At 28.2% G+C, this 19,042-nt stretch overlaps 1 protein-coding gene across 1 annotated transcript; it reads right to left on the minus strand.

Moving 5' to 3' along the window:
• Nucleotides 1-9,851: 9,851 nt before the first annotated feature.
• On the minus strand, nt 9,852-15,118 carry LOC110605501 (protein CLP1 homolog). Its single transcript, XM_021744103.2, has 10 exons — nt 14,693-15,118; nt 14,495-14,563; nt 14,305-14,400; nt 13,665-13,906; nt 13,352-13,490; nt 13,173-13,229; nt 11,457-11,591; nt 10,731-10,966; nt 10,306-10,350; nt 9,852-10,217 (listed from the first exon to the last, which is right to left on the minus strand). Exons 1-10 carry the CDS (start codon nt 14,903-14,905, stop codon nt 10,130-10,132), a joined length of 1,320 nt encoding a protein of 439 aa, XP_021599795.1. The 5' UTR covers nt 14,906-15,118; the 3' UTR covers nt 9,852-10,129.
• Between the last annotated feature and the right edge of the window lie 3,924 nt (nt 15,119-19,042).

Below are 19,042 nucleotides of genomic sequence, written 5' to 3' on the forward strand. Positions count from 1 at the left end.
TAGATGACAACTTTACTCTTACCATATTTCATTTTGGCTTAGGTTAGAGATAGTGGGTATGAAACCCCTCTAAATTTAGATGTCTCTTAGATAAGTATCAATCCCCTAAATGTATTTCTTATAGTGCGACTTATTATACTTAATTTAAATTTTTAGACAGGCACGTTGGAAAATCTATGATTACTACACATGTTATTCATACAATAATCAATCAAAATTATGCGCATCTTTTATCCTAAATATGAGAATCTTGCTAATTTACATTAGGTGGTTTATCTTATTGCCTATTTACACATTGCTAATTTGAATTTATGTATAAAATTTACTTACAAGTAAGTGAGGTTTATATATACTTGGTTCTAGATTAGTTTGAATGTAAAACAATCAAAGATTACTTCGGTTACTAGCTCACAAAAGAGGTTTATTTTAGTTTGCCGAGTTGCCTTAAGGTTTGTTCATTAATTTACAATTTTTATGTAATTGATAAAAAGAACTACTAAATCGTGCATGCTATGTTTGTATCATGCAAAGTTTTTTTAATATTATCAAGTCGACTTAAGTTATTTACTATTTTTATTTGCATAAATTATTGTTGATGAGAGTATAGGATAAAGAACATACTAAGAAAGAGAGAATAGCATTATAGAACCATTGATGTGATGAATTTTTATATTTATTTTTAGCATGTGTAAATACAATTTTATAGTCATTTTCCTATAGTTTTTTATTAAGTTTTATTAGGTAAATATATAATTTTAAAATTTCTAATTTTTATTAATTTTCTTATTTCTAAGTAAAATTGGAATTTATTTTAAAGTTTTTAGAGGTCAAAGAGGCAAAATTTCTCTTGATTAGACCATGAGAATTAACCAAAACTCACAATCAGGCTATAATGAGCAGTGAATAGAAAGAAAAAATTGAGGCCAAAATGTTTCACAGTCTAAACATGAGAAATGGCCAAATCTCACGTCATGTCTATGAGACGTGTTTTTGTATGCAAATGGGCAGTGGTTCCATGACTAGGCCGTGAGAAAGACTCCTCACAAACGGCCTAGTTGTGAGGTACCCTAAAGTCGATTTTCCTCTTATTTTTGGCTCTAAACCTTAGGTTAAACATCAAAACACTATAAAAACCTCACTTTCTCTCATTTGCAAGAGCTAGCCACCTTAAAAGTCTTTCAAAATTCCATTTTTGAACAACCACTCTCTACATCAAGGGACAAGAAGGGTGCTTCATGGAAAGAAGAGCAATTGGTTCAAGAGATTGAAGTTTTTTTTTCTCCATTATAGTGTTTTCTTCTCCCTTAGACTCTATTTTATAAATATTTTTGTATTTTGTTATAGAAATGGTTGTAAATTTTATGATTTTTGTTAGGATTTTTAAAATCATGTGTGTTTAACTTTTAATCTAAAGCATTTGATGTAACTTGAACACTTGTTATATTTTAGATTTATATATTAATTTTTCTTATTAATACAAAAGTTTATTATTGTGCTTAATGCTTTTGAGTTCTATTGTGTTGCTTAAATGATTTAATTCATAGCTGGAAATGAATATTGTGAATCGGATAAAAAAAATAGATATCTTGGAGGCAATTAATTATAACTTATACTTAATGAACTACTATTAAAAAATAGTATTTAAGGTTTAATTAGTGTTTTTAATACAACTTGAAAAATGATATCAAATAGATTAGAGTTATATTTTCTTTGCATTAAAAATTAAATTGATCATTAAATATAAGTGTTCATTTTGATATTGGGTTAAGTGAAGTCAATGCTCTAGATGCCTATTTTATTGAGTTCTTAATTCTTTTATGCATAGGTATCTCTTAATTTGATTTTTAGATTTATCTTACTTTATTAGATTTTAGTTTTATTAATTTAATCTCACTCCATTTCTATAGTTTAAATATTAGTAAAATTAATACAAATTCTTGATATTTAATTGCAATATATGTGGAGACGATACTCACTCATCACGTGCAAGGAACCTTCAAATCAAGTTTGAGGAGGGAAAGGGGTTATGCTTTTTCTGTGTGGTTTGGCCAAATGTGTTACTCCTTTTATCGTGCTCAATTTTTTCTCTAACATGCATAATATTTACCAAAACCATTTTTCACCTACCAAATACTCATTTAATGGATTATTAATATATTTAACTTAATTACAAAAATAAAACATAAAAAATAAGAAAGAGAATCAATAACAGAGGAAAACTAAAATAAAAAAAAAAAAAAAGAAATCTTTACCTATCCTATATCACATATTCGACTAGAAGGATAGTAAACACACAATTGCCACCTTGAAATACTTTTCAAATAATTAAGGCACAAATATGGGTTTTAAACATGTTTATCATTAAAAAAATAAAGTATAAACTTAGCAATAACACATTTTTAAATAGTGCATATCAATTGTTGTCTTAGTTTTACTGATTTTTAGACTTGAACACGAAAATGTAAAATAAATAAAAAATAGTACAAGTATAAAAAATAATTAAAAGTTACAAGTACATAGGTAAGATATATATATATGAAATAAAAAGATGAAAAAAATAAAATAAAATTGAATTTATAAGTGGACAATTGTCCAAAAGCATAAATTCTAGATACCAAAAAGAATAAAAAAAATTGCATGTTGTACAAGCAAAATTTAAAAAAAAAAAAAACTCAAAATACAAAATTTGTTGTAAATTTCTCAAATTTTAGGTCAATAATTATCCAAAAAGATCTTTCTACCCCAAGTTATATCTCATTGAAATTGTGGTGTTTGCACTAACAAGTGCAACAATGTTCATCAAAATACGAAATCTTGAAAATTCATAAGGAAGCATAGAAAATCATAATGAGATAAATAATATATGTAATTGCCACTATTTTTCATGTTGAATGTTATTAATTATGTAACTTGAATTTTGAATATATTTTCTTATGATCGAATTTGTGATCCTAATCGAAGCAAAATAGGAATTTATTTTTGAAAAAGAGAGTGAGTGCAATAATTATATTTCTCCTATGGTGTATAATGTGTGAAATTTCAGAAAATATACTAGAGTTAGGGTTTGAAAGCTCTAAAATATTGTATGACATTTTATCATCGTATTAGAACTTATCTCTATTTTGCTTATAGGCGTAACTCTTACACTTGAATTACATCAAATTTTTTATGCTTATCATCTTTTCTTCTTTTTTGTTTTTATATTGTGATTAATGAGTACCTATACGACTAATATTATGTATTTATCTCAACAGACTAATATTAGAGTTTGGTTCTAAGCATAATTTAGAATTTATTTGTTAGTTTAATTAATTTTATTTGGTAATTTATTAACGCTTAAATATATTTCAATAAACTTATCTTAAAATTTTGACCATATTATGTTTTGTATATTCAGAATTTTGATTTTTTTAACAATCTAAAATTAAAGTAAATAATAAAATTATTACCCATGATTATATAGGTTTTCAATATATATATTAAAAATTACTAACTTTGATAATATTTAAATTTTAATAAATTAAAAAATAAAATTTTTGAGATGAGATTATTAAAATAATAAATTTACATATTAATTAAAAATATTAAAATATTAAAATAATTATCACAATATTAAACTTATTACATAATCAGTTCAAATGAAAATTATAAATAACTTTGATCTTTTATTTATTTACAAGTATATTTAAATTTGAAAATAGATAATATTATTTCAAATATTTATTATTTAAAATTAATGGAAATTTAAATTTTTAAATGTTTAGTTTAATAAATTTTATTTCGTAATTAATTAATATTATTTATTTTAATAATCATTGAATTAAAATTTTAACCGTATTTGTACATACAAAACTTTGATTTTTTTTTAATAAATATGTGAATTTATTAATGTTTAAAAACTTTAAAGTGAATTTATGATTGTTTATTTACATTCAAAAATCTATTAAATTTTTATTAAAGGTTAATAATGAAAATTATATTATTAATTATAAAATAAGTTTCAGAAATTCAAATTCTATTTTTTATAAATTTCATAGATGTATAAATAAATTATTTTATTTTGAAATTTGGATAGATTGATTAATAAATTATTTCACATTATTAATTTTATATAACATATATATCTCAAAATTTTTATAATAAATCTAAAATTAAATTAAATAATAAAATCATTGTTGATAATTATATAGGTTTCATTTATATAGATATATATATATAGGATAATTATTAGAAATTAATAATTTTGATAATATTTAATATTAATAATTATCAAAGACTATATTATATAGTTAATATATATTGAGAGATTTTCACAAATCAGTTAATTTGCAAGTTTCATATAAATGACATAAAAGAGAAATAAATATTACAAATTTTAATTCATTAATAACTTTAATTTATAGTTCGAAAATGCTATAACGGCAAAGCCTTTGTTTTTAAATGAAAAATGAAATTTTAATGAATTCAATACTATGAGACAACTTGCATATAATATTAAATTATTATTTTTAATTCTAAATAATATCTTCATACTTAAAATTTTATTATCATATTATATTTTTTCTTTATTATATTTATGTTAATAATTTAATTAATATTATATGTGAATAATTAGAGGAACGATATATATTTTTGAATTGAAGTGTAATCTACCTTAAGATATAATATGTTTGAAATCAATAAATATTTTAGTCATAAAATTAACTATGATTAATTTTAAACATTAACAATATTTTGATTAAAAAATAATTAAATTTAATATTTATGCATATTATAAACTGTTTGACTCACATGAATGAGAAGGAAGAAATAAAATTGATAAAAATAAATTATGTAATATATAAAATGATAATATAGTAAGTTAGTATAAGATTGTTTTACATTATTAGCAAATTAAAAGTGTGTATATATATATATATATATATATATATATATTGTTTTGATCCAATCTCGTGGACCAGACTGCCATAAGAACTTAGCCAGCATAAGGTCCCATGGCCTGGACCCCTGTTGGCCATGGCCTGGACCCTGTTGGCCACTAAATTGGCTATCTGCTATACTAGTATCACTAAGAAACATTGACATGGGTGTATGACCAACATCGGTCTATCTCGATGCATTTTTTTTTAAAATACACACATTAGTCCAAAAAAAAGAAGAAGAAAAAAAAATAATAAACATAAGAAATATATATATTATAAATTAGACCAAATAAAATAAAGATATACCACTTTCAGACTAGAGGCAAATGAAATTATTAAAAACAAGTAAGAACCTATATTATGCAATGCCTAAATACAAGTATTATTCCCATTGATCTAAAGTCTACACTCTTATATCAATTTTGTGATGATCCAATATCGTGGACTAGATTGGCACTAGAATTTGGGCTGACATAAGTCTCTATAAGCCCGTAGTAAGTTTCAAATCACATTAAATCCAAAATTTGGTCCAAAAGAAAAACTCAAAATCAAAAAATTAAACGAAAAGAATTCCATCATAAATTAGACATACCAACGGAGAGAAAGCTCACCCGATCCGCATATGAATAAAATCCAATTTGGGGAGCTCAGCTCATCCTCACAATACATGTCATTCTCAAATAATCAAAATAATAATAATAACACTCCAATATCACAAAATACACATTAGTTTAGAAGAATAATGTTTACTTTCCAAGTATTAAATCATACCGTCACTGCAGAGTTCTAGAGTTAAAATTTAGAAATATCAAAAGAAAATGAAATGAAAAATACTATAATCCTGCAAGAAAGAAAGATTTGTAGATCAATCTTTTAAGGAAGTCCACCGGTCATCTAGAGTAAAATATTTGAACAAAGGTGAGCATCCAACTCAATGAGTATAGACATTGATTATTAATACAAGTTCTATAATGATATAATTCTAATGTAATTCTACCAAGCAATGGTCATAAATCACATAGTAAAAATAAAACACAACATTTTGTACTAGGAAGTGATTTAGAGCCCCTCACACACCCCACACACACCAATTATACTATATGTATATTATACAGTATGTACATATATGGGAGTTTGACCCCTACACAGCTCTCTTAATTCAATAGGTGCAGCGAGATCAACTCAAGTCGTTTTTTCTTAATTCCATATGCGAGGAACAGCGAGCTCAACTCAAGCTGATCTTCTCAATTTATATATCCATAAGGACTAGATCCCAAGCGAGATTAACTCAAACCCATCTGCCCGTCCAATCTATATCCACAAAATACCTATATATACAATCACTCACAGCTCGACACCTACAAATAATTATCTCAAATTATTTCTGTAATAAATAAAATGTTCCTGATAATATAACTACATATACAGATATTCATGATGCATGGGCATGCCAAAATATTTAATACTAGTGAAATTGTAAAAATAATCAACATCTAACCCACAAAACGTTATGACCCGTTACCTAATGGTCCTACTGGAAAGAAGATGGCTGATTCGGATTACTTATATAGTAATACTATAAAGTAATAAAAAATAGATTATCAATAAAGAATTAACGAGTCCAAGACTTCCTAAGTTTATGCTGAAATTTCAGTAAAATTTCTCTTATACCTAGGATCTAACCCCTACAAGATAATATAATTTGTATTTGTCAATAACTGCCCACAACACAATGATATATTACTCTTTCCAAGTATTTTCAAAATAAACCAACAATAGCGAATTATAAATTTTAAATCACATTTAAAATTCTCTATAATTCTATAAATATTGAATACATACTAAAAAAAATTTCACAAATATTTTTTAAAGTCCTTAATTATAATATATTATTATAGCAAACAATCTTCCTCAACTATAGTCATCCTAACATATACAATAATATTAAGCTAAACTAAATATGATAATTTGATTTTGAGCTTATTTGGAACATCTAAAAATGATATGAAAGACTAAGTCTCGAAAATGGTAGGAAAAACTATAATATTGACCCCTTTTAGAGTTCAGCTCCGGAGCCCATGCATCCAGACTAAAATTGTAATCTCGGATGCGGTACAATTTCTCTAAAATGAAAGTAGCTACACGAAATGCATACCACCACGGATAAGAATATATTTTTATTTCATAAAAAAACATGACTCGAAGGGCTCGGAAATTCACTGCCAAACTTATGAGTCTTTAAAATTTTTCGATATCCAAAAATAATGAAATTGGTATTGGTATTTACATGAAACTCTCGGCGAGTATAAAATCAAGTGATGATGGTAGGCAAAAATGGTATCTATGTAAAGTCTATGAGAAGGGGGAATCAAAAAGTCTAACCATGCCGAAAATGGTGGTCGGAGGTGGGAGAAATCAAGAGAAAATGGATGGAAAGAAAAAGAGAAAGAAAAACAAAAAAAATGGAGCGGAGGATGTCCTGCGCGAGGAAGAGGAGAAAAAGAGGTAGGGTTGGTTCGATTTAATCAATTCGATTTGATATTTAATTTGATTTGATTCGTTTTACTTTATTTTATTTTTTTATTTATTTTTTATTTTTTATATTTTATTTTTGATATTTTGTTCTGCTTTATAATTGTAAATAATATTTTTTAAAAAATAAAATTAATTGAAATTCGAAAAAAGTATAAAACATAAAAATAATTTTAAAACTTACTATGTGATCTTTAAATAATTTAAAATAAATTTTCAAAATTATATATAATAAAATGTAAAATTTTAAAAATTAAAAAATTTTGGAAATAAATTTTATGTAATTTTAATCAAAAGCAAAATCAGTATTGATAAGTTAGTATTGTGACAACAAAATATTATTCATTAAATAACATTTATCTTATTCTACTACTTTAAATAATATAAAATTAATATAAATAAAAAATTATATTCTTATTAACTTTAATAATTTTATGCAATTTTTAAAAAATTACATTATTAAATTTGATTCATTTAAATTTAATATAATAAAAAATTAAATATATTTTTCATAACACTTCAGTACTTTTTTTAATAAAATAGTTGAAAAGATAAAATAATTTATTATTATTTAAAAATATTTAATTTAATAGAATAAAATTGTTTTTTATGTGACTAAATAAAAATTGGTTAATATGCAAAACACAGAATATATAAGGTGGTTGGTATTATGAATGGTCATTCCAACGACACTAAAATCAATAAACTAATAGAATGGACGAATTTAATAAATCGTTTAGAGGTAAGAATATGATTTATATGTACATCAACTTTTATATGGTAAAAAAGTGAAATTGATTATAAAATTTTTAAAAATTTGATTGATAAGTGAATAAGAGATTACGTGATTATTGGTGTAATAAAAATTTATTGAATTATATTCGGTAACGGTAATTTTTTGTGAAATATCGTAATTCTTAAGAAATGGCAAGTCTTAGTAAAACACCGATCGTCTATAGTGTTCGAATCTTTTTTGAATGAGTAGACTATATATCAACTTATTAGATTATTGGCCGTGACCCTAATTAGAACTCATAACTTATTTTACATGATTATTATGTAGTACCACCATTTTATAAAAATAATTTTATCAAATAAAATTATTATTAAAAAAAATTCTCATATAAATCAAATTAAAATTAATATATATATATATATATATATATTTCACCATTTAATTTATTATACTGTTTTAAATAATATAAAATTAATATAAATAAAAAAATATATTATTTTTAACTTTAATAATTTTATGTAATTTTTTAAAAATTATATTATTAAATTTGATTCATTTAAACTTAATATAATAAATAATTAAATATATTTTTCATAACACTTTATTATTTTTTTAATAAAAAACTTATATATATACATATATAAAATCTATAATTATTATAAAAACATACAAAACCCATTAAACAAAACTTAGTTATTAATTAATATTGCCGATGATAGCCAAGGGAATAATGCCTCCTTGGCGCCTGATGCTGCTTGGAATTGGTGGAACTAGGTACGGATAACTTCAAACTTTGGAGTAAGCAATTTAGTGCAAGCTGTCGCAGTGAGGCTTGAGAACCTAAATTCAGTCTACCTGGCTGCATTTCCCATACAATGCATGAAGAGATTAGCACGAATATTTGTACCCAAGTTGTGTGATTGCGTTTGTAAATTGATTGGATTTTGTTTGTGTAAATACTAGATAGTAATATTATATGACCAACAGAGAGCCATTCCCTCATGAGCTTTTCTTCTTGCTTTCTTCTTGCGTAATATTTTAGGATGCAATGCAATTTACTTAAAAAATTCATTGAATTCAAAACTCTATTTTGAGTAATTAGGTTGTAAAATTAATAGATGTGATTCAAAACCTAATCGAAATAAATAGAAAAATAAATCAAATTGAAATGTTTTATTCAATTCATTAATTTATGGCATTTTCTTTTTCTTGCCCAATCATTACAAATACCAGATTCGAAATATTTCTTGAAAAATAGAAGAAGAAAACTCAAATCTGAAAAACACAAACTCCACTCAGTGATTTCATCTTATAACAGCATAGGTATTGATGAACAACTTCTTCTAAAGAAGTCTCTTAATTCACCACCCAAAAGCTTTAAAGAGATTCCAGTCGCAACTGAAAAACAAATTCAAAGGAAAAAAGGGTAGAAAATGGCGTTTCAGCTTTGTTAAGAGAAGAGAAATGAACGTAACAACGTTAAGACATTTGAACTTGCACATGAAATGATTCATGAGTTCAATGCAAAGGCCTCACCACCGTTGAGCCTATTTTCTACAGGGCTGAGCCGGAGAAAATGACCTTTAATAACAAAATTAAAAGTAAACAAACCAAACTTTTTACTATTAACTGAACCAAACCATTTGAATCGAAAAACCAAATTAGAACAATATAATTCTTTTTTTTTTCTTTTGTTATAACCAATTGCTACACTCACCCCCATGGCTAACCTGGGAATTGTATTTGGCTTCACAGATAACAGAGCTGCTATACATGATACATAATTGATAAAAGGAGTCTATCGCCAAAAACTACCACCTATAAATTGAAAAGTAAAAGTAAAATACAGTTCCAAGATTACCATTGCAGTATAGAGCTAAATTTGATCATACAGTAAAAGAAATTAGAGAGAGAGAGAGAACTTCTTCCTCAATGTGCTTTACGTTTCGAGCCAGGTCAAGGTTCCCATGATCAAATACTTGCTAGGGAGATCCCCAGCTGTTGGTGTAAGGTAAGTAATTTTTCTCCTGTAAAAATTTGGATTTGTTAGAACTAAACTAAACAGCATTGACAACAAATGCCTCTTGTAAAATATGAAAGCTAGAAAAATCTAACCTCTGAAGGTCAATGTCCGTGATATAGATCAACCCAGCAATATTACTACACCAAAAGGAACATAAAGTGATTAGTGGAAGAGAAAAAATTTCTATGCTTTAGGTGGTGTCCAGTTAAATATTTCCATGCTTTAGGTGGTGTCCAGTTCACAGGCAATAAACACATGCCTTTGGTCAGGAAATTCCAAACATGGTAAATAGTTTAAATGGACAGCTATAAACAAATCGGAGAAATTTGCGGGAGGCAATTTGAACATTTAGGTCAGAAAGTCAGATGTGTGTAGTATGTGATCCAATTGCCAGTCAAGTGGTAAATTCACAAAGTCAATTGCAAATGCAAACATTAAAGGCATTCTTATATTCTGAAAACATCCAAGAACCACTTACATCCAAAAAACAATTGGCACTCTGATGTTAGAATATTACCTTGAAACAATTTGATCAGGTTCTTGAGCATATGAAACAGCAAGAACAACATGGAGTAAATCTCGATCAATATTCACAGCTGTAACTCTAAGGGGGTTGGCTACAGGGTCCGCACCAATTGGCAGAGCTGACCTTGGGGCTTGTGGCCCACCTCCAATTCGGTATACAAACAAGTCACTAAAATTTGCGATGTTTGAATGTGGAGAGAGGTCATTAGCAATGCCATAAAAGTATTCCTGAGAGAATGAACACCATAAGCCATCCTTGTTAAAAAGAGAGAGAAAATGAAAAATAAAATAAGGTAAAATAAAAAGGCAAAATAGAGTCCATGAATCAGCCCGATAAATATTGGATACAGCAAGATATATCTCAAATAGATTTATCTCAAATAAATACTTTAGATGGTTTTAAATACAACTGGACTCCCTCCTATCCAACCACCAATAGGGGGAAAAAGGGCATATTTTAGTTATCAAATTTTCAATAAGTCAAGTATTTTCCAAATTAGAATGTTCTTCAGTTTCAGTCTCTTATTAGTCAAATCTTATGATTCTTTTCTAGTCAGTTTCAAGATTAGATCCTCCCTCAATTAAGTAGGAAATTTTATGTATATTGCACATTCAAACCCTCAACAAGTGGAAGTTATTGACAGAAAAACTGGGTAAAACCCAAAATAAAATTCTTGAAATCTGTTCCTGTGTCAAAGAAAATTGCAGTTGCATTTACCCTAATCCTATAACTCCTAGCTTTCTGGCGGACTTTTGAACTCCTGGATACCACACCACCTGACTTTTGAAGTTTCACAACATCCACATTGGGTTTGTTCCTTAATACATCCCTGAGCATGCTAAAAAGTTTCTCCTGCATAAAAGGAACCCGTAAAATTTAATAAAACAATTGGGTATCAAGAGATTAAAGAAAAAAAAAAAAAAAAACAAAACCAAAAGCAAACTATCACACATGATAGGTGTTACTTGACCCATATTCCTGAGAAAAATAAGGATAGAATTGCCTCCAATGACTAGTAGCATTAGGATTTAGGAGTAATAACAGAGAAAGGCAAAATTAGCCCACAAATGTTTCATGTGAATAATTTGTAGTACCACAGAAGCACAGTTTTCTCCCCTTTCTGTTGCTAAAGTGGGGCTGCAGTACATAACTCCATGAGTATGATAAAAGAATAAAGAATTAAGGTTCATGTTAAAATCGAGTCAACCTGTTTATGACATATTAAGAATCGTGTCATGTGGGTTGCCCCACTAACCCAATCTGACACATTTATTATTCGTGTCATGTGACAAGCTGCAATCTATTAACCTGCTTTGATTTGCCAACAAGCTTTGACCCATTAAGCCACAAAATTAGAAATTGATTAATTAGCATATATCAACCAAATTCTTTATTATTTTAGAGATTTATTGCATTATTATGGTTGGTTTCTATTGGACTATTAAAATTTATTCAGTTTGTGAATTTATATACAAGTTAAAAAAATTCTATTGTTTTCAAAGTATTCATAATTATTAGCTATATGTTGACATGTGTAAATTTCAAAATACTGTTTTATTAAGATTAAAAATATTAAATCGTGTCAAAATATGAAAGTCATGTTGGGTCATACTAAATCACATTAAATGGGTCAGGTTATATTAAATTGTGTTAAATAGGTCATATCATGTCAAATTAACCCAATACAATAATATTAATTGTGTTGTATCATGTAACCTATATAATAAGAGTTATTTGTGTTTAGATTTTTAATACAATTCATTAATTATCGAGTTCATATAGACCCTCACTTGTGTTCATGTCAACATGAAAATGACCAACCAACCCAAATTGCCACCCCTATCCTAAGGTTTTCATCTTTCTTGCAGTTGTTAGATTGTGCCCATTGCCAAGCAGGTGCTTAAAGAGGCATAACTTGGGAGCTACTTTGAGACTAGTGCCAAAGTAGGCAATCTTACTGTTAGCACTGAGAATATGGTTCATTCTAAACGTAAAAACCAAAGCCATAACTATTTCATAATCTTCAAATGACAGAAAGTTTTAAAGATGCACCCAAAATTGTTCTCCAATCAAGAATATCATAACTTTAATGTCATTGAAAATGGTACATATTCAGCTAATACAATAACATAGAAAATAAATAGAAAAGGAAAACATTTTCCATTTTAGTAATGTCTTTATTGGGCATATGAATGTCAGCATGCCAGTGTGCATTATGTTATTCAAGTCCAGCCAATTGTAATCTAACACACCAAATTTCTACTTCTGCAAGTTTTAAACTACAAACTCAAAAATGTCTTGTATGTTGCACTCAGGTGATGCTTGAAGTAGAATAAACAAATGAAATGAATAAAAAGAACAAGAAAGGAAGAAAAAGAAATTTAACAAAATTAGAGAAAAAAAAAAAGATATGTCGAGGATATTATCATTTACCTGACCCAAAACCAAGACAACATTGGCGCTAAATGTATCAATTGCATGGAGAATCAGCTGAAATAAAAACAAGATGTAGACAACAGTTAAACAATATGACTAAGTAATATATCAGGATAATTATGCAGAAATTAAAGAACAATTATTCATTAAATAGGGAAATAATAAAACTTGATTACCTCATAGCCCACACCTTCAATCCATCCCATAGTGTTGATCACCATGCCTGCAGCACGTGATTCAGCATTCCCAGTAAATTGTCTCTCTAGTATTTGAGCAAGCTCTTTTACAAGTGCTTTGTACAAATCTACATTCTGGCTGGATAAAAAAAAAAAGTAGAAATACACTCATTTGTCAAGACTCACAAAACCAGTGACTAAGTTTAGTATGTAGTCTGTACCAAAATATACTCGACTAAGCTATGTCTCCAGATTAACTAACTAGGTTTTGAGAAATCAGAAAAAGACTGAGTGGAACTGCAAAATTAGTTACCTAGGAGTTGTGTGACCATAGAAATACACCAGCGGCATTTCAAGAGAAATTCCTTCCACTGGATCAATGGGCAACTCAATAGGGGTGGCAGCAATGCATCCAGGAATTGTTATAGATCCTTGGCCAATATCCAAGTCCACATAAGTAGGTTTCCATCCTTGTTTAGCTGCCCAACTGAGAAGCATCCTTGACAAGGTGCTCTTTCCAGAATCTGTAGGTCCAACAACAATCACCCTAGGACCCTGGACCACGTTAGAGCACCATGTTGATATATATGTTAAGCTGTTAATGAAATAACAATAGAATCATACGCATTCAGTATAAGATTCCATGAACATGTAAATAAAAAGAAACACAATGGCCATGAGCCCCAGAACTCAAGCAACAGAAAAGAGTTCATTGAAACACAAAATCACTCAAACTAGAATGACTACATGTGCGTGAAGCACATTCAATCAAGCAACTAATTCGTGGATATACTAAGGTCAATAAACAGTGATCCCCTCGAATACTATCATGTGCATCTTTTCTTTCCCCGGGAAGGCAATGCAAGAGCTTTTTCACAATTGAGTAAACAACCTCATACACATACAAGTTTATGAATAAGTTAAACATGCACAAACGGTGAATGAAACACTACCTGAGAAGCCTCAGAACCACTAGAGGATGGGGCTTTGGCGCGATTTCTACGTCCTTCCAGTACAGCATGGACATTTACATAACTAACCATGGGAGTCTGCAAACCAATTATTGCAACTCAATTACAGTTCAAATAACAAATCAGCTATGAAAAGCAAAAACAATTAACAAGCAGCCGCACCGCATCGCACCTCATCAGCAGTATAATCGGTTTCAGTAGGACCATCCATCTCTATTGTAGCTCCATACCAAGTAAACACCTGCCATCCCAATTTAATAAAACCCAGACAAAATTTACAAAAAAAAAAGTCGCAACCAGCTCCCAATCTTCAAACAAACAAATAATCTAAACGTTAACTTCGAAGAAGCACTTAGGAATTGAGATTTACAGCAAATTTTAAGCGAGGAGGGAAGGTGAGCCACATTTCAGGAGGCAACTCGGTGCCAAAGATCTCAGCGGTGCCGTTTAGTAACCTCAGGCGTAGCGGCGTGTCGTTTGCTACTTCGATTCTAAGCTCGCTTTCTCTCTCCAATTTCACTTGCTTAATCGTCGGCGCTGCGGTTGCGGCGGTCATGGCCGTGGCTGCACCACCGTAAGCCATACCCTGCCTCCACTGCTGTTACTTCTTGCTTAATTTGGGGTTCAAACTTTAAAGTTGAGAGGTTGGACCGAGGACTTGCAGGTCGGTAAATTACAACGGGAATTGGATTAAGAGCAGGAATTGGATTGGGGCGGAGAAGAAAGAATAGGGTTTAGGTAGGAGCTGGCCCCGATCCGAACCGGAAAGAAGCTTACTCTCTTTTGTTTTTTGAATTTTTTTAATTCTAATTCAATCTTATAATTAAACTAGTCGAATTTTTGCGATACACGCATACTTATAAAATTATATCGAATTAATACCCATAAAAATCTTGATAAGTGATTAAAAAAGTTATTTTAATAAGAAAAATAAATTATAAAAACAATAAGGGATGAAAAGAATGTCTTATATGAAAAAAAATAAATAAATTACATTTTAATTTTTAAATTTTAATATAATTAACGAATTTAATTTTATTATTTTTAAAATTAAAAATTTAAATTTTAAATTTTAAATTTTAAATTTTAAATCCATTTAAATTTATATCATTCTATTTATAAGATCAATTAAATTAATATTTTAAATTCGTCTAAATTGTCTTTCTGTCTTTAAAATTAATTAAATTAACCTTTTGAATTTGTCCAAATTACACGTACTTCTACTTATAAAATCAGTCAAATTAATAGTAAATAGTACATAAATTTTTTAAATTCTAAAATTATCCTTATTATTTTCTAAATCATTATACTCTATTTTTTCACTCTTTTCAATACAAAAAAATCACTAAAATTTAGTCTCATTCCTAAAATTTTTCTTTTTTATTATCCTTAAAATTTAATCTCACCCCTAAAATTTTTCTTTTTTTATTATCTTAACTTTGTAGCTTCTCACGGTCCAAATAACCTTTAAAATAATAATCAACAAAGGTGATAAATTCGTATAAAGGTGATTCTTTTGTAAACCAAAATAAGTTGCAGAACTATCAATTTTTGAGAAATCATTCCAAAATAAGATCAAAATATCTCAAGCACAAATTGGCATGAAAGTATGCAATTTAAAAAAATATTTGAATTATCACACTAAAATTTTACTAATAACTCTGAAAAAAGAAAAAAATATAATGCAGATTCACAATAATATCATTGTAGGCTAAATTTTGAAAAAAAAAAGACATAAAATAGCTACCTTGATTCATATTTTATATGGAAAAATTGCTAAAAAAAGATTTAATTTTGAAGAAGGTTGAGAATTGAGTTCAATTCTTAATTCGAGTGGTTTTCAAAATTAGTAGTAGATTGGGTGAAATTTATTAGAGAGCTTGGAGACTTTAAGACCAGGGTCTTCATGGATAAAGTCTTTCCTGCATATCTTCATGGATAAAGTCTTTGCTGCATATGTCCGGCATGCTCATAATCAAGTGTGCAGCTTGAAGGAAGAAATGTAGGTGATGTAGGAATTTTGATTTACCTATAAAATGGATGGTACTGGATGCTTTGGAGAAAAAGAGAATTTAAGGAAAGTTTGACAAGGCATAGGTTTTAACCTTGAAAAATGCTAAAAAAAACCTTCATTGATTATCAGAAGGATTGGGTTTGGAAGTGGAGAAGCAATTAAAGGAAGTAAAAGAAAAGGAATGAAACTGGTTAACAAACATCTAAAATATATCAGATACAATTAATTATGAATTACAAGCAGTTATTTGCTACCAACTATCAACTATAAGCAACAACCAACCACTAAACCAAACTGCTTCAATATCTGGATTCAATCAACCAAGAGGGGCAAATTAAATTTTCATTAATTTTTAGATAAATTATTATGAAGTTTTTGAATTTTTGTGAAATTAATTAATTTATTTTTATTTCAAAATCTCTCTATTATAAAGTCTATATATTTTATAATCTAATTTTTTAGTCCTTCTATTAAAAAAAATCTTAGTTGTCTTAAATTATTTATACTTTTTAGTATCTATAATTTTAATTATATATATTATTTAGTCCTTATAATATTTATTATCTATATTGTTTAGTCTATTTGATCAAGACTAAAATAATTTGACTAATAATTTCTTTAATAAAAAGACTAAAAAAATAATTTTATAAAATATAGAAATATTTTAATTGAGTAATTTTGAAATAGTAATGACTTGGTGATTTTTTTATAAATCAAAGACCTGATAATAATTGTGCCTTAATTTTCAATTATTGAAGATAATAAAATTTCATTGCAAGCAAAATCACGCTCCATGCACGTTACACTAAAAGGCTTTAAAAAAAAAAAAATGAAGTTCATACAACCAAAAGAATGCAGAAGAACTCATCGCTATTGCCGTTGATATCTTGCAGAAGAAGAGCAGCTAATTACTAACATAAAAGAAAACTAACTCAAGAATAGGACAAAAACTCAAAGAGCTCTCTAAAACTAGGAGGAAAAATTCAAAATCCCATTTACACCACATACAAGATCTCTGTCAAGGCCATAGGAGGAGATGTAAAATAGAGCTCATGCAACATCCTCCATGCGCCTTAAAGGTCAACCTTCTATGATTTCTTCTCTATTTAGACAAGAACCATAGAAAAGCATAACCCTCAACTCAAATTCAACAAGAAACCTTATAAGATACTCAATCTAGGTAAGTAGCGTTGGATTTTAATCAAATTAAATGCAGCAGAAGTAATAGGAAAAAGCAAAACTTTTTCTAACAATGTGGATCACGTTTAAGTGAATAAAACAATAAAAGTAGGGAAAATAAATACTTTTTTATTTTATTTGCCGTAGAACATGAGATAGTTCATCTCGATTGGTTATTACAAACTATAAATCGTCCAAGTGTACAGTCTCTAACGATACTCACCCAAAATATATACCAATAAAAAAAATCTTAAAACAATTTTAATAATTGAGAATGAGAAAAGGTTTTGAGTGCTAACTCTCTAACTTTTTCTACGAATTTTGGAGACTCTTAAAAGTTTGTCCGTAAGCTTTCATAAGAGGCTATTTTATACTAAAACCCTAGGGTTCAGTATAATAATATTTATTTAACTAATTAAATAAATAAATTACAATTGTAACTCAAAACTTTAATAAAAAAGTCATATAAATTTTAGATAATTTTAATTAAGTTCTTACTTAATTAGGTCAAACTCATAATCTTTTCAAATTACAATTTTATCCTAATGTCATAGAACGTATATGCAATCAAGTTATACTTGATTTAATTTCTCATTTTATTTTCTCATATTATTCTTTATGTAACAAATATAATTAACTAATTAATTAATTTGAAAGTCAAGAATATCGTCTAACAACATGTCAATACTATCCAAATATTTGAAATGTCAATAGTGGTTTGACTAAACCTTTCAGTGCATGATTTCTCAGTATAATTAATATTCGTTCATTATAAATATTTTAATTTAACATTTAATACATGTAACGTGTCTACTATGTTAAATCATATTAGTTCTTCTTTATAAGCTGCATTATAAGGACTTGAGCTTCGTGAACACATAGTCCAATTTTACTCCCAGTTATTTACATCTGAAATACGGGGGAAGCTAGGGGAAGATCTTTTCTTTGTCTCTTGTAAGGTCACTTCTGACATGAATGAGTTGTTGCTTCGGCCATATGAAGCTGACGAGGTAGTTTGTGCTATTAAGCAAATGCACCCAACAAAGGCCCCTAGTTTGGATGGTTTGTCACCTCTTTTTATCAGAAATACTAGTCAATTGTAGGGAATGATATTATTGCTTTGGTTTAGCCTGTTCTTTTGAGTGGTATGCTGCCTGACGGGTTGAATCATACTCATGTTTATCTAATTCTAAAGGTTAAGAATCTCATATTCATGAGTAAATATCGACCTACTAGTTTGTATAATGTGATTATGAAGATTGTCACTAAAGTTATTGCTAATCGATTGAAAGTTATTCTTGGGGATATTATTGATGAATCTCATAGTGCCTTTGTTCATGGCTGATTAATCAGCGATAATTTATTAGTGGCTTTGAAATTATTTCATTTTATGAAAACTAGAGGTCGGTCTTGTAACGCCCCGAAAATCGGACCGCTACCGGCGCTAGGATCCGGGTCGACTTAAGACCGCCGGGACCCGTAGCAAGCCTGACATATAACCTGTAAACCTGTATAATCCCATACATG

The sequence above is a fragment of the Manihot esculenta genome, chromosome 17, assembly GCF_001659605.2.
Source record: "Manihot esculenta cultivar AM560-2 chromosome 17, M.esculenta_v8, whole genome shotgun sequence".
Taxonomy (NCBI): Eukaryota; Viridiplantae; Streptophyta; class Magnoliopsida; order Malpighiales; family Euphorbiaceae; genus Manihot; species Manihot esculenta.